The following is a 16,077-nucleotide window of genomic DNA, read 5'->3' as shown; positions in this document are numbered from 1 at the left end:
TTATTATCAAACCTCTTATGTGTAATTAATAGCCTCAGCCATCTGCTTTAAATTTATTTTCATCTTGGATAATAATGACATTTATACGTCTTTCAATATGTAGTCCATAAAACCTATTAATGGCGTCGTATATTAATAGTATTTTTTTCAAATAGCCTGTATCCTCCGCTACCTTCAGTTAACAAAATTATAAATTTTTAATAAATTAATTCAACTTGTAAAGCAAATAGTTTAATAAAATCATAATATATAACACCCTTTTTTGCATAGGACATAAAGCTTAAAAATAAATAATAAATAATTACAACTCAAGCTAGTACCATGTAGGTGTTATAAAGGTGTTACATACGTTTTACAACTTAATAACATTATATTTTTTCTAGTAAAAAATGACTAAGCTTCTACACATAAAAACTTCTATCTTATTTCATTCGCCTCTATTCTATTTCACCGTGTTGTCGAAAACTACGTTTAATTATAGTGAACTACACTATAACATCGTTGACAATATAATTAATTATTTTACGTGATAAATTGATATCGTATCTAGTTAGAACCAATTACCTATTATCCATAGCAGCAATAAATATTCTCGAGAGTGGTTGACATTTTAAGTTAATTGCTTTAATGGATTCCTTTTAAATTGTTCTTACTTAAATTAGCTTCTACCAGCTACGCCTTCCTCTGCTTGATTAAACATCTTTTTGATATGCTATGCTACTTTATCTATGTAAATATATCTTTTTAGTTGGTTCGTATCTAATTATTTGGTACGTAACTTGACCAGTTAGTTCCAAAATAATATTTCTAATATAGATTAACAAGGTGACCGTCAAAGCATAACAAAAAACAAGCTCTGACGTTGTTAAGAATAGTTCTATAAAAACGGCAACATTAAAGTTTTATAAAAAGGTATAAAGAAAGACGTTCTTAACATTTGTTTCGTTCACAGGCTGCAGTAAAATGTGCTTCCTCGCCGCGCACGAATGCGCTGTCAACCAAACCTCGCCTGCCGCTGGCTGCACTCGCCGGAGACGCAACCCGCAACCACCCGACTAACAATGTCAACTCTAACGTGAGTACTGTGTATTATGTAAGCCTGTTTGTATTCATTGACACGAAAGCTTGAGCCGTATTAGTTTTGGTAGTGTGCATTTACATACACCGCGCTCTTGGTTTATATTCTTATTATTTATCAATGCACTGCAGTCGCTTATCGATTCTACACAAATAAGCGTTTATCACAATAAAGAAAATGCGGGCCTGATTTTGTAGTAGCATGATACACACATTACATTGAAACAAAATATGCAACATCGGATAAAACAACAATGACCGAAAATATATAAAGTACTTGTTAAGAGAAGTCAAATCACGTTTAAGCTTGTTTATAGCGTAATCGTATATTTATTAGAAGTTTAATATGAGCAGAACAACTGTAAATAAGTGCCGGTTGCGGCAATTAAACACAATTGCAAGCGACCGCGCCGGAGACCGCAAATTTTCTTCTACGATCAAGTTTTCTGGCTTAAATAGAACGTTTGTGAGACATAAAAACTATAGTTTATAACTGCGAATCTGTTTAAAATTTCTTAGATTTACATTGTTATTTTTATCATTATTTTTACAGATAATATACTATATATACTAGCTATCAAGTAATTTATCTGTATTGAGATAAACATACTTCCTTTGATATATTGTTAATCAATCATTTTCAAAAATGTATATTTTTAACACAACAGTAAATATAACTTTGTGTGTCACGTGGTACGGAACTATAAATCAAGTAGTTAAATTACATCAACACGAAGCTAAATAAATCATACTTAAAAGTAAACTACCATTTTCTTTTAATTGGTTAACGCGCAATTTTTTAAGAAAGGCGATTAGCTCGACACCATTAAATATTCTATTATTGTGAGTGATAGAGCCTTTCATACTAATTTATCAAATATGGTTTGGATGGTAGAGGATGCTAATAAACCGGACCTATATCTTTAATATCTTTGACCTGGGATCATTAATATCTACGTACGTACGTCTACCTTGTTACAATGATACATTATGTTCCCATTACTATAACAAGGTACCTTGAACACAATCGCTAGACAAATAGCGACTAATGCGTGTAGGTGTTATTCAATTATCTGTGCCTAATGGTATTTGTAAACGTACTTATTAACTTTTCACCTTTAATAATGCCACTTAAATGCCATACTGTTTATAAAAAAAAATTAGATAAGAAAGTAACAATAACTAACCTACACTAAGTTTGTTATAACAAAATTATATGTAAACTTTTTACCTATAAGAATTTATATATTATTTTGGACTCTCGGTACGTGAAAATATAATAAAATTACATTCAAAAATGATTACCGTTTATCACATTTTATACTTTAATACTCTTAGTTACCACTCTTAGCTATCCCGATACGAGGAAATTTTTTATCCAGTTTAGTTTATTTAATATTTAAAAGAGAACAATCATGTTTGTAGATAATCAATTAAATAGTCTAAAACTATTTTCTAAATATGTTTTTCGTAGAAGGTAACGTTGTTTACGTTAAATATTTTTGATATTGATTATATCAAAGTGATTACGCAAGTGTGATGTAAATTCGGTCATATTAATTATTATTCAAGGCGTACTGTATACCTAAAATTTTACCTCGTTCACTCTCACATTTGCTTTAAAGCCACTAGTTGTTCACATATTAAACGGTTTCAGTGATCTCACGTCTAAATGCAGCGATTCTAAATCCGTATCGCTGCGCTTCCGGGCATTCTCGCAAAAAACACATAAAATGCAAAGACTTGTCATCGCACTTCGGTTCATCTCGCTAAACAGCCGTGTAACTATCGCCAGTTGTTTATCTTTTATCGTTTACTAAGCCATTTGCCGCAATTGAACACTCGCCAAACAACCCTACAATGTCTATTTGATGTCTTAATGTTTTCAAGACAACAACCGCTTTAAATATCCCTTTTGTTTATTTAAACAGCACGATAATATGCACTCATACTTGAAATCCATCGCACAGAATACTCCTCATATTACATGTTCAAAAAGAATGTTGATCTAAAATAAATATTGTTATAAAACGTAAATGTTTCGTAAATGAACCTCTCAATGGATATAAAATTAAAAAGCAATCTCAGCAAAAACTGTAAATACATTTGATGATAAATAAACGCTGGAAATAAAATTGAAAAGCTTTTGTGTGAATAGTTGATTGTAGTGAGAGTAGCAAGACGGAAGGCTGTGAATCACAATGCGCTTGAATATTGCACTGGATAAAGACTGGGTGGAATGGGCGAAATGTGGACGGCATTCGACACGATATTAAAATAAAACGTCTGAAAACCCACTAATATTACCCACCCACTATCCGCACAACCATTGTGTTCTGTTCCTATATACATTGACTGATTATTATTACTCATGAACACAACTTCAGTGAATGCTACAAATGTTTCGCAATAAAATATTCAGTACACAAACAGTATTCATATGAATTTATAGTAGTTTTATTAAGCGATGACTATACTTTATGACCAATAGAATTACATATAGGCAGTTTAATAAATGCCATGAATATATTGTAAGCATTTATGAGAAAACATAAAATCAACATTAACATAATGCTTAAAGCTTCTTGTATAACCTTAGAAAAATACTCAAACGGTTAAGTTCTTAATACATTATTCATAACCGAGAATATCATCTCCGTAACGTCTTATCGTTTGCTCGCAATAATACTACTGAACTATGTCAGGAAATGTGCGTAAAAGATCGCGTTACTTGGAAGCAATAACGTTTTAGCTAATACCCAATACTTGCAGGAATTTCGTCTCGTAAGTATTCTTGCACATAAGCTCCAAATAGATTCACGTTTCTACCGTTGGCAAGAAGTCTTCGCCAACATGCGAACAGTTGCCTTTCGACGGTTCGCCACTAGCCGAGATATGTCGCAATCCCATCCAATTTGCCTGCCCTATGCGCTGCTCGAATAAAGCGGGAAATCTTGCTCTTTCGAGGAAAGAATATATTATATCGACTCTTTGGCGTGGCTTCTGAATTCCTTCCCGGGAATTTATAGTGTATACATCAAATAAACTGTGCGCGAAAATCGTTTTACTCTAAGCGTTTCTTTGTTTTATTAAGATTAGACAGTTCAGTTCACAATGATACATTATTTCAAGGTTCAGTACAATACGTGTATTGTACAAGCGAGGTTAGCAGTTGGAACTTGGAGTGTCGGCTAATAGCGTTCGCAAATTTAATTTATCGTCAAACGGAATATAGTCTCCCGGTACACTACATGATCATTAAGTTACGCTCCCGTCTTCGAGACGAGGCAGTAAAATTTCAAACACGTACCAGACAGCCAACTTCTGACTTTAATTGGTTTTACACGTACATTACGGCGCCGTTTGTTTGTAATAATTGTTAACTCTAAAATAGTAGTCGTATTTTATGTTCTCGATTAACGATTTTAAGAGGGATGTGATTACCCAGAAGCAAGGTGGTCGCAAGACGCATTTCGGATAACTTCACTCACAAATAACAATATAAAGTACAAATTGAATTGAACTTCCGGACGAAATTGGTTGCGGTGAAGTGAACACAAGTTGATTGCTTTCGACGGCTCGATCCTTATTGTGTTGTCACGGAGAACTGGCGAGTAGCCACGGCCGCCGCCGACGAACGTTTTTATTCAGCTCTCGCAGTGATATTGCTTGCTTATGTCGTATACGTTCCTTATCGGACAAAGAATCGCGCCAACAGCTGATATATGCAGTCTGAGTACGGGCGAAACCATTAATAAATGATATTGCCATATCAGCCGAGTAATAGCATTAAAACGCACTTGTGATAAATATCCACAGGTGACCTATAAGTCGATTCACCTGAGAGCCATTAATCGTTTTTATCGTGTCCGATCAGACATTACTTCCTTAAAAACGTTAATACATTTAGATAGACAAACTGTTTAACATTTATTTACATAGTAAATCGTTCAACCTTTTATATATTATTAAAAAATACTTAATATATTACTTACTCGATACTTAGCCGAGCCTTTACCCGTAGGGGATAACGATGAGACCTTATGTGAAAATCGTCTTACAACCCATTGTACATTTGTCTTATCATCTCTTGAAAGATATGTTCTTCGAATATATAAAATATAAGTCGAGTTAAATATGATGCAAGTGTTATCTTGATACGCTTTATTGATTAGTGCTTAGTTTCTCCGTTTACGTAGAATTCATTTAAAAACCTTCTGCATAGATAAAAAGCACATTATATAATTTAAATCATATAGGCATGGTTTGTTTGTAATCAAGTATTATAAAAAAAACAGAATTTTGAATATATGCAAATCCTGTAATCTGTATGGCAAATAATTGGCTTTAGAATGTTTATTGACAGTGATTTAACATCATAACGCTATCATATTAAGTATTGGTACGTAACTTCCCCTTCACTACATAACGATTGTATAACACCTAGGGTCTTAATTAAAATTAATTGTTTTTGCATCCGCAAACGTCGGAATTAGGTTAATTAACATTGAACATAAAAATTAAAACCGCAATTTCAAAGTAAACTTAACTAAGTGGTAGTAGGATTAAACTTCTAGCTTATGCTAAGCCGTGGAACGTTATATAATTACTTGATGTACCGACGAAGGGACCTATTACTTCACTTAATGTTTCCGCGTTGCAAAACATTAGTAACAAAACCATATTTATAAGAAATTGTATATGGAATACGGGGGTTAAGTGACAATCTATATTCTGAATTATTATAAATATATTATATATCTGGTTGTTTCTGACAAGATTTGTAGATACGTAGACATAGGAAGTACTCTTTTACTATATTATCTCTATTTAAGGTTTACAGTGAGTGATCAGTTTCTTGCTCTTATTTTTATCGTATTGAATTGTCTCATGTGCGTAATGTTTCGAGTGTTTCTTAAGTGGGGATTTGTGTATTTTTATCGTTGTATATAAATATCTCAAGGTGTAGTGCCTATGTATTTTATAGTTGTTATTATTGAATTGGTTTCGCCTTCGCTTGTGTTATTGATTTCAAGAATGTTTTTTTCAACATCTGAATTAACAAGAACGATACGATTGATTGCAATATGTTGTATTCAGCCAGGTGAAACAAAAAGTTTCTGCATTCATTAACATCAGAAACCACGCCTGATGTCTCAACCGGAAGAGTTGTATTTTTAAAGTCTGATTGGATTACGTTATGAAATCAAATAGGCACAGTTAAGGCATAGTACTTCGACTATGAATCGAATCATTAATATAAATACGTTCCATCTCACGTCTTAATAGATATTCGATTATTCACAAGTTCATGAATAGTTTAAATAAACCGTCAACATAAATGTGGCAATAAAATACAGAATTAGCGAGCGTAATCGCCACAATGCAGTGGAAATGCTAATTCAATCGCAGTTCCATTAGCACGGGTTGGCTCGGTGTAATATTAATCTGAGCTCGGTCTGTCGCAAAATTTCATTTGCCTGCTCCGACGCTGTCACGTCAACGTTGCAGCCAATTGATCCTGCGCCCCTGAATATCAGCACTTAGAAATCGGCTGCAAAATATATGACCGTATATGATACTTATATAGTGTATAAAATTACTGCAACTTACCATTCTGAAAACTTTCTTACTATAATTGCAATCTAATTTAATAATGTTTTCATTTAGTAACAATGAACTTAATAGAGTCCTCATTACTTCGTTAACCCTTACATTTTATATGATATTCTGTACTCATAAAAAAGAAATAAACAGTCAAATTACAAAGTCTCTGAAACCTGTGAAACTGAGTTGATAAACCGTGGACGATTAGTTCATACTGAAAGCATTTATAATAGGAGGAAAGTTAAAACAAGTAATAATAGTAATTACTTTTTATAGAACCTTAACATCAAATAACCTCGCCGCACAATAAATTACCTAGATCAAATGTTGTTTAAATTAAGTAGCTGAAGATAGCTTCCGTCTGCCACTGTGCAGTAATTAGGGTATCGTCAACTCCCAACATGGGAGTAACGTGCCGAGACATAAATAAATTATGCAACGCCACTTAACGAACCGCGCCTTGCCACCTCACTACCGCAGCATTCTAGTGTTTAATACTCGCCCGGGCTGAATGTATTTTGATCGAATTTTTTATTTATTTCTCTTTTCGTGCGTTGCCTTGAAGCATCAATTTCCTACAATTGACATTACCCTAAAAATTTATTCCATTAAATCTTACATAAGCTCTATTTTACATAATTAAGTAGGTAGTAGAACTGTTTAGATGTTACTAAAGAATATTTTTGATTTTTTAATTTGATTGGTTTTACCTTGTAACTATGTACAATTAGTAGAGTGAAAGTCAATAACTAATGTTTGCACAGAATAAGGTCTCGATAACGCAACGCCGACGTTATTTGACTACATTACTATGAAGATTGCAATGCATCGTACAAATATAATGAAAGATATTTGGCCCTTGTAAATTGAAAAGATCCATAACAGTAAGATACTTTCACTTTTTTAACTATAACATTAGCTGCTTCTAGGCACGTAAACTTAAATATTGATTAATAGGTTAATTTGTGTACTCCTGTCTCTGATAAAAAATATTTTGTAATACATGTATTTATTAAATTGGCAGAAACTTACTTTAAATAATATTCATTTCTAGCCTTCATTAGAATTGCTATGCATTGATTCAGCATACTTCTATTTCCATATGTATTGAAATACATTAAATGTTTAAATATTGTTGAGAATTAATACGCTACAAAATATGTAAAAAGCTTTGAACTCCAGTAAATCTTTATTTAAATATGCCAGTCGCACCGGCAGTCGCAGATTCGCTGCACATAAAAGTTTTGAACTATCTTCAATAACTTTGATATTAGTTGGAAAACATTACATTGTAAAACGAGATGTGATTTTGTATTAAATTGAAAAAAGGCCAGGCAAAATTTATATCGTTGACAATTATGACACTTATAAACCTGAATTAACTTTTACTTTTTAATTAATGTTAACTTTTAAAAGCTGTTGACAGACGTAACTTATAATTATTATTTTTAGTTTATTTTACTATAGGCTAAAAAAATATTATAATATAGTGTAAAAAATATTAAGATTACGCGAAACAGCATATGTCAAAGACTGTCATTCTGGAACTCCGCCTTTTAACAATAATGCATTTCAATTAACAAGCGGACAGCCAGACGACAATACATTATTAATAAGGTGTCCATAGACAAGTTATTATCTAATCGTGATTGAAATCAGAAGCCAGTGTCCACGAAAACTTTAATTGAATGATTTATCGCGAGGATCACGTTCGTATGGATTTCTCATGAATAAGTAATGTCCGGCAGTCGTTGTTTCAATTAGCGGTCGTGTCCCAACCACCCTACGCCCAAACCGACCTCGTACGACCTACATGCAGTACACCGCTGGCACGTTGTGGTGGCTGTTCTGACATTCGTGGATAATTATATGAAATTCAGACCTAACTAATTTGTATTTAACTTTTAAATTTACGAACGTAGCAATGATTTCTATGACTTATTTATTGACACCATGATTTTTAACATACATTGCTGTAATATTCACATTTAAACATTTCCTTTAAAATAAAAAAAACAGATAATACTGAAATGTACTAAACTTACGGTTGGTTACATTACTTCTTTCAGCCTAAGTGTCATACTAAATTAAAATGACTATCAAAACGGCCCTCTTAACGCTCCTATATATCGCATCCGTTTCACTTCATGCTAATTTAACCTTACGCATCGTTTTTAAATAAACTTAAATCAGTTAAACAATTGAATTGCTGTAATGAGCGAAAGCAATTATGCGGTTAACATCCGGCGTTAAAACGCGGTGTTGTACCGGATTAAGGGGTCTTGTACGCACGGGTTAAATGTGTGCGACTTATCCGTAAAGGGTCGTCCCGTTTATTAGAATTGGGGCGTAATCGACCGCGTATTGAGACAATGTGCTTTATTTATAATCTTCCATAGCCGTAGCTCCGTCAAGCGTCTATATATACCAAGTTCATCTGGACGCTCTTAAAAAACTTAGCAAATACTAAAATAGACGCAAGTCTACTACGGACTTGTGCTTTTTATGTTTGACGTTGAATCGTTATTTGTAGGTGTAAGCGACCTTCTTAATGTATAGACAACGTGTTTCATTCTTATTATGTTCGGCGTCTCTGTCGTTAAAGAGAGCTCAGTTTCCTCGTAATAGCTGTGATAAAATTTTCGAGTGGAGAGTAAAATCCGGAAAATCCCGTGCCAAAAAAATTTCACGAAACGAATTATGGGACGGGACCAATCCCTTTTGGAATCATTTATTATGAAGCTAACTGGGAGCGAATAATGATAATGACTTTGCCGTCGTGTTTTTAAATATATTATGTGTCATTTACTTGAAGTTTTATTTTATATACATTTTAATATGTTTGAAAAACGTATGTATAATTTTACAATTAAATATTGAAGTAAATTTTGAATAATTCATATATTTAATAACAGCTTCTCCTTAATGTGTTTAACATAGATACAAAAACATTCGTATTATATTTTATATTATAATTAAATAACTTAACTCCTTTTTTTATCTTCAAGCTTATTTATAGACGTGATTTAACAAAACATAATATGCCAACTACCCCATACCTATAAAACCATACAAACGTTTCTATATGAATGCGCAAAAATTAATAACGCGAAAACAAAAAAGTTAATACAAGATGGGATAGGGAAAACAAAATCAAATTCGAGACTAACTTCTAAGTAATAATAACATGGAAGTTCAGTGAGCGGGGGCGGTCGGAGAGTTATCCATTTACAGCGAGTTAGTCGTTTTATTTTCTTTTATCCGTTCCGTCGAGCACTCGACGCTAAGCAGAGACGCATTCTCGTCTCCCCACAGTAAAATAGACGCGAAATGTGATAAATGGAGAACTCTTTTTATTACCGACGTTCAGTCCATGTTACGGAGGCCTGTCTTTCCGCGTCTTCCGTCTTATCAAGTTTCCTTACACCGCTCAATTTCGTAGACCCACATAAAAGCTTTCCTTTTCCCTTCAAGTAATAGAATTGTGAAATAAAGTGCCCCTTTTATATGCCTTTGGCTACGTTTACGGTATAGGATTTAAATTAGTCTATAACAAGTTTGATTTGCAATTGTGATTCGTTTATTATTAATTGTAGGAATTATTCATGAGATCATCTTTATAAATTATGTAACCAATTGATGTGAGATGATCTTCTGCAGGGTTTAACGCTGATACAAGACGCTGGTACGTCGGATGACAGCGGCAGAGCGTCAGAAAGACTCACTGGCAGTTCCGTGGCACCACGCGATCCTGACTCCTCGCGCGATCGTCTCAGTGACGTACGTATTCATACACTTGTACCAAAAACCGCCTACTATCGATGTACAGTCATATCATACAAATAAGCAAGTGTTATATGTCCACAAAGTTTCTTATATCTCTTGTGACCATCGGTAAAACTTACGTCCGATACGGCATTGCATGTTAACTTATCTCACTCAATGTTGTGGATGTATTTTTTGTTAGTCTATTAGATGATTTCATACGTAAATCTACTTTAGTTGCAATTACCCATCTCTCAGCTCGAATTTATCATTGACCGCTATAAATCAAACTAAAAATGTGCACGAGAATTTATTACTCTTACGATCCGGTATAAATATTCAATGTCGCGAGATTAACGGAATAAAAATAGAATAAAGTGGGGTTGAATGTTTAACGTTTGCTATCACGGATGTATCGGCGACAAATAACAACACAATGTCAATTTGAGGGAGAGATGGGATCGACGTTACCTCCCCTTTTCACTCCACTCCACTCACATATTCGCTTTCTCTTTCCTGCCTACAGGCCAGTAGCCGCTGTAGTTCCGGAAAAGGCTATATCGTGAGTATAATCATTGTTGTCCTTAAGTTTACAAATCTCTGCCATACCTTCGAACACTCAACTGCGCTTTTTTATTTAAACTACGAGTTTAACTCACTCAGCATGCAACTTCAGTTTTTGTTTTTCCGTTCATTTACTTTTATCTCTTCACTTGTAATAATTTCCGAGACTTGGGGTTGTTTGTACATTAATAAGGCTTTAAACACATCTGTAAACATTGCAGTATTGTTATGAAACTCCATTAGAAGAGTGATTAAAACGTGAAAGCTATAATTTTAGATTACCTTGTGCAAATGTACCCTGATCACGCAAAATACACAGTCCCTATTCGATATTCGGCGCGTATCGCTGCTAAATCACAAGATTTGTCGAGGCGGTGCCGCACGGTACTATAACATTACCTTACCGCCCTGAATACTTCATGTTCTGTATTTATTTGAAATTGTAATATCTCATTCTGATCCCTTATTCCCCGCGCGATCTCACTCCGTAAATATTGTATAGCTTATTTGTCGAACCAACTCGACGATAGTCTTTTTCTTCTATTGACTTTTCAATATTTATACGAAGATTGATATTATGTTTACGAACAAATGAATGTTGTATTCACTTGTAACAATGATACATACATTATTATCTAACATTAATGTGATATTTGACAATAAAGCTATTTGCATGATAATACTACAGTATTTGAACAACGCTTTAGTCGTCTCGTTTCATTGTGTCGTACTAGAGTGCAGTTTGTTTAGTCGCACAAAATTAATTTATTTCAACCGCCATGCATGTCTGCTTATTATCACTGTTAATGCATGTTATCTTTTATTTCTCAGCGATGTTGTGTACTTACTCATAATATTTTTTCTCCTTTGCAGTGTGATAGTGAAGGCGAAGATGACAAGGCAAGTATCTCTAAAACTCCTCTTGTTAAAACTTTACCACGGCGGTGTTTACGATACGCGTAAATTAATTAAACGGCTCCCCGACTCTTTGAAAGTTGAAAACAGTGTAGAGGATAAATGTCTGCGCGATTCGAGTTGGAAACTTACTCTTTCTCGGCTTATTACTGGACGCGGCTTCGAGTGATTAATCTCCCGGGAGAGCCGAGCACCTGTTTACAAATTGTTTAGACCATTTTACTAATAAGATTTTTGTCACGTACCTTTTTTAAACTATTTGAAGAGCGTACCCCCGACAGAAATTAGTTGGCAGGTCAGAGTTGTCAAACGAACGTGCAGTTGAGGGTTAATAGGGAGTTTCGCTTTGTACGGCTCTGTACACGCTGTAGGGGCTTAACTAACTCGTCAACAGGTTGTGAAATGTGATTCAAAAGCGGCTAGAGTTGAACATGGAAAGCTTTAGCGCGTGCCGACGTAGCAAAGGGTGCTGATTACGCGCCGCTGCTCTGTTTCGTAATTACAAGATCTGAGCTGACGCGAAGTGCCCCTAATTAAGTACATTATATTACACTTTAGCGTTGAACTGAACCGGTGTAATAAAATCACGTTTCGCGTCCAGCCAAGACTCGCTTTCATTACAATCGAATTGTTGAAAGGTTAAACCGTTGAAATTTTAATAAGCTTCGCTCGAATTATCACAAAATTAACAGAGAATTATTTCCGCCGGCGAATGGAGGAATGAATTGGTTTTATTTAAATTAACATTGATGTTATATTTATTGTTAAATCGGCATGGAGCGATTTTATAAACACAACGTAATGAATATTTTTGTCCGAAAACTCGTGGCAATAATTTCAATACGTTTGCTGTTGTATAAACAGAGGCGGCTTAAGCACGTACAAATGGGAATAACCACAAACAAAATCGACGGCCATTGAAATCCAAGAGCTTTAGAGTGATAGCATTGTTCGCAGGCGCTTGCAATCCGGTCCCGACCACGTACCTCTTAATCTAATTACGTCTGGCCGCTTCGCTGCCCCCAAACACCACCCAATTGAGCAAAATAAACTTGAAGTTTTAAAACTTTAAAATAATACCACTCGATATCGCTTCGAGCAAATAAATGACTTCTCGATCGTTTGATAAATGAACACGAGTGTGAAATACAAACACTCCAACTGAGACTAATAACAGCATGTCTTAAAGTTCTTTGAGACTTTCAATCCATATTAACGATACAGTTGTGAACAATTTTATAGGTTATGAGCGATCATCGTATTTTTCTTAATGCTACTTGTAATTTATTCTAATTTTCGCTCGTTTAAAACGGAACTCGTACGTTTGCATTACAATCTCATTAATTCAATTTGCCGTAATTACGTACGTTATTGAAAGCAATAACTACAGGGCGTTTCGCTCCCAATATTAATATTAAACTTAATCGAGTTTTGAAGTTGAGTGGCACAGTAATGCCGGTAAATGGATATCTGAAGAGAATCAGTGTTGTGCCGTCGATTAATTTAATTATCCCGACAGGATTTGACGCTATCGGACGATTCTCTTGAGCTTCGCTGCAAAATTAACGTTCGATTCGAGCTTTTTAATTGAGTTGTGGGTTTTTTATAAGATCAGCTATTCTATTATTTCATTGTTATAGACGTGTATTGTCCAGCCTCTAGTTCAGAGGAATACTTAAAATTAAAGTAATATTTATCACTGCTCATTTAAGCCATAGGATGGGTTGTCGTCGTATATATTATGTTTCTTTTTAACTAATTTGAATTATTTCTCTTTAGACCCCTTTAGAGCAAATGATTAGGCTAGGAATTGAAATCAATACTGACTTTCATATAACTTATATATACTTATAAAAAGATTTAGCTAAATAAATATGTGTCGTAATTGTTAACTAATAGAAGCAGACTATTAGCAGCAGCGCAATGCGAAACCAATGTGGATGAAAGGTCGCAAAACATTTCAACAAACAAGGATGTAACAAGTGAAAGTGAAAGCGAACTGTCATTCGTGTTGTTATTAACGAGCGTTTTATCCGAGCTTTCTTGTATTAAAGTCAGTATGGGAACGTGATACCACACACAAAACCCCTGACATACATAAAGAAATAAGCCAACATAACATATTGGTATTTCTCTTAGGATTATTAGACCTAATGTTATTATGGGTTATTATTATAAAATAAAACAAAATGAGTACAGGATATTTATTTTAAGGCACCAACAACTCAGTAATCTACCACAATACAAATCAAAGTTTGATATAACAAGAAAACAATTTATAACTAAGAACGTGCAATACACGGCAATCACCGTGTATTTTTTTCCTCTACCCTCAACAAAAATATGTTCTCAAAGTAAAGAAACTTCCGTTTAGTGCTACATTGTAATGTTAAAATGTAGTATATAGCAATATAGCCGTAATCAATAAACTATAATAATAAGTCGCTTGACTAGTGGGGAGTGTAACAAAAAGTAATAAACGAAGGTATTGTGTTATACTTGTATTAAAATGACATCAAACACATTATGTCACTATAATGTGGAAACATAAATACACTTATCCAAACATTGCGCGGCCTTACGCCAGCGAAATATCCCACAAAGCAAATCCAGTTAAAACTTCATGCTGAACACCTTTCAAGCCTTGTTTAGAATGTTCGCCGCACTTAGCGGGAAAACTAGATCCGATTTAACTCTGGCTATTTACACTGGGGTTCAATTATTCCTCTACTCTTATGCAAATCCGCATTTGGGTAATTACGTAGCTCTCGCTAACGTCAGATGTGCTTTGCGTTAATTTATTTGACTTTCCCCGCTATATTGAATCGTACATACATTACAATCTGTATATATAAGCTATTTATCTAATTAATTCCTATCTACGTTTTTGCTCAAGTCTATATTTTTATTAATTTATGCGTAATTATGAGGAATAAATTACTATACGTAATACGTAACTTGGAAACCGTTTAGTAATAAAAACAACTTTATTTCGAAAATATTATTGCTTAAATAGGATAGGATTAAATACTTTTAGTATATCATACTCCCAAATGAATTTAGAACAGCTACTAAAGTTAGGTGTCATGTACATGCCTGTGCAGTTTAATAGTTAGTTTAACTCGTGTAATCTCTATTCTCTAAGGTGACCCTGGCAACCGGCAATGAGGGTCGACCGCAGCCCGTAGGCACTTGGTTGTGAATAATTGCTTATGAACCAGCAGCCCACAGACATCTTGGCATATTATCGTTTAAGTCTCTAAATGTTTCTACCACGTTAATTTTATAATGCGGATACGATTAATTAATTTATTCCAAAGTGGATTGTATGAAGCTTAGCAGGGATGTAATTTTATAGAAATTTTGTCCTAAACATTTGCGAGTTTAAGTATAAATACCTTGCTAAGGCAACATAATATTGGGTATCATTCATTTTCACAACGACGTTGCTAATTATAGCTGTACTAAGAGTTATTGTTTTATAGTTAACTGTTACTTTAAGAATTTCGGAACTTTAACAAGGTCTTAATTTGCTCTATGCTTCCTTGAATCAGTTAGTTAGTAATCGAACAAAATTTTCGTTGCTGAGATTGACTTTTTCCGTATAATCATATCTGTTATTAAAGATTACGACCTAATTCAATTTTTTGTTGTATGGAACATCAGGTTATTACCTGCTATAAAAATTATTATCTGAATTGAACATATTCTAGAACGGTCAGCAATACGTGTAAATCTCATCATCATTCATCATAGGTATCACTTCTAGTCGATTAGAGCGAGGTGAACGCAATCTGCTCACCGCTTAGGGGGATTCCAGACACATTAATAAGAACATGAATACTTGACAAGCTCATAGCAACGAGACAATCGATCGAACAAAAAGCTATCAAATTACGTGTACTATATTATTGAGAGGATATTGCATTGCAGATTAAGTCTGTTTATGATAAGACTCACGACTTAAAGAATATATTACCTTCATTAATCAAAACATGATCTTTGTAAGAAAATGATAGTAATTAAATATTTTTATGATTATATTATAATTAAGCAAAGGTATATATTCTGTGTTTATGCGAATAATATTCGTTTAAATAAAACTTCATTATTACATTATTTATATCCTAAGTGTATATACAATCGCCC

General features: G+C 34.0%; 1 protein-coding gene across 6 annotated transcripts in view; it reads left to right on the top strand.

Moving 5' to 3' along the window:
* The window catches only part of LOC123709375 (fibrosin-1-like protein), a 52,405-nt gene that overhangs the window by 10,559 nt on the left and 25,769 nt on the right, over positions 1-16,077 (top strand). For 3 of the 6 annotated variants that reach the window (XM_045660663.1, XM_045660665.1, XM_045660662.1), the window contains exons 2-5: positions 953-1,075; positions 10,345-10,464; positions 10,976-11,011; positions 11,887-11,913. In XM_045660663.1, coding sequence (XP_045516619.1) covers positions 953-1,075; positions 10,345-10,464; positions 10,976-11,011; positions 11,887-11,913 — 306 coding nt within the window. The remainder of the gene's footprint in view (positions 1-952; positions 1,076-10,344; positions 10,465-10,975; positions 11,012-11,886; positions 11,914-16,077) is intronic. The other 3 variants (XM_045660664.1, XM_045660668.1, XM_045660667.1) reach the window with 3 other exon arrangements.

Source organism: Pieris brassicae, chromosome 5, assembly GCF_905147105.1.
Source record: "Pieris brassicae chromosome 5, ilPieBrab1.1, whole genome shotgun sequence".
In the NCBI taxonomy this organism is placed as follows: Eukaryota; Metazoa; Arthropoda; class Insecta; order Lepidoptera; family Pieridae; genus Pieris; species Pieris brassicae.
This window is presented reverse-complemented; position numbering and strand designations above follow the sequence as displayed.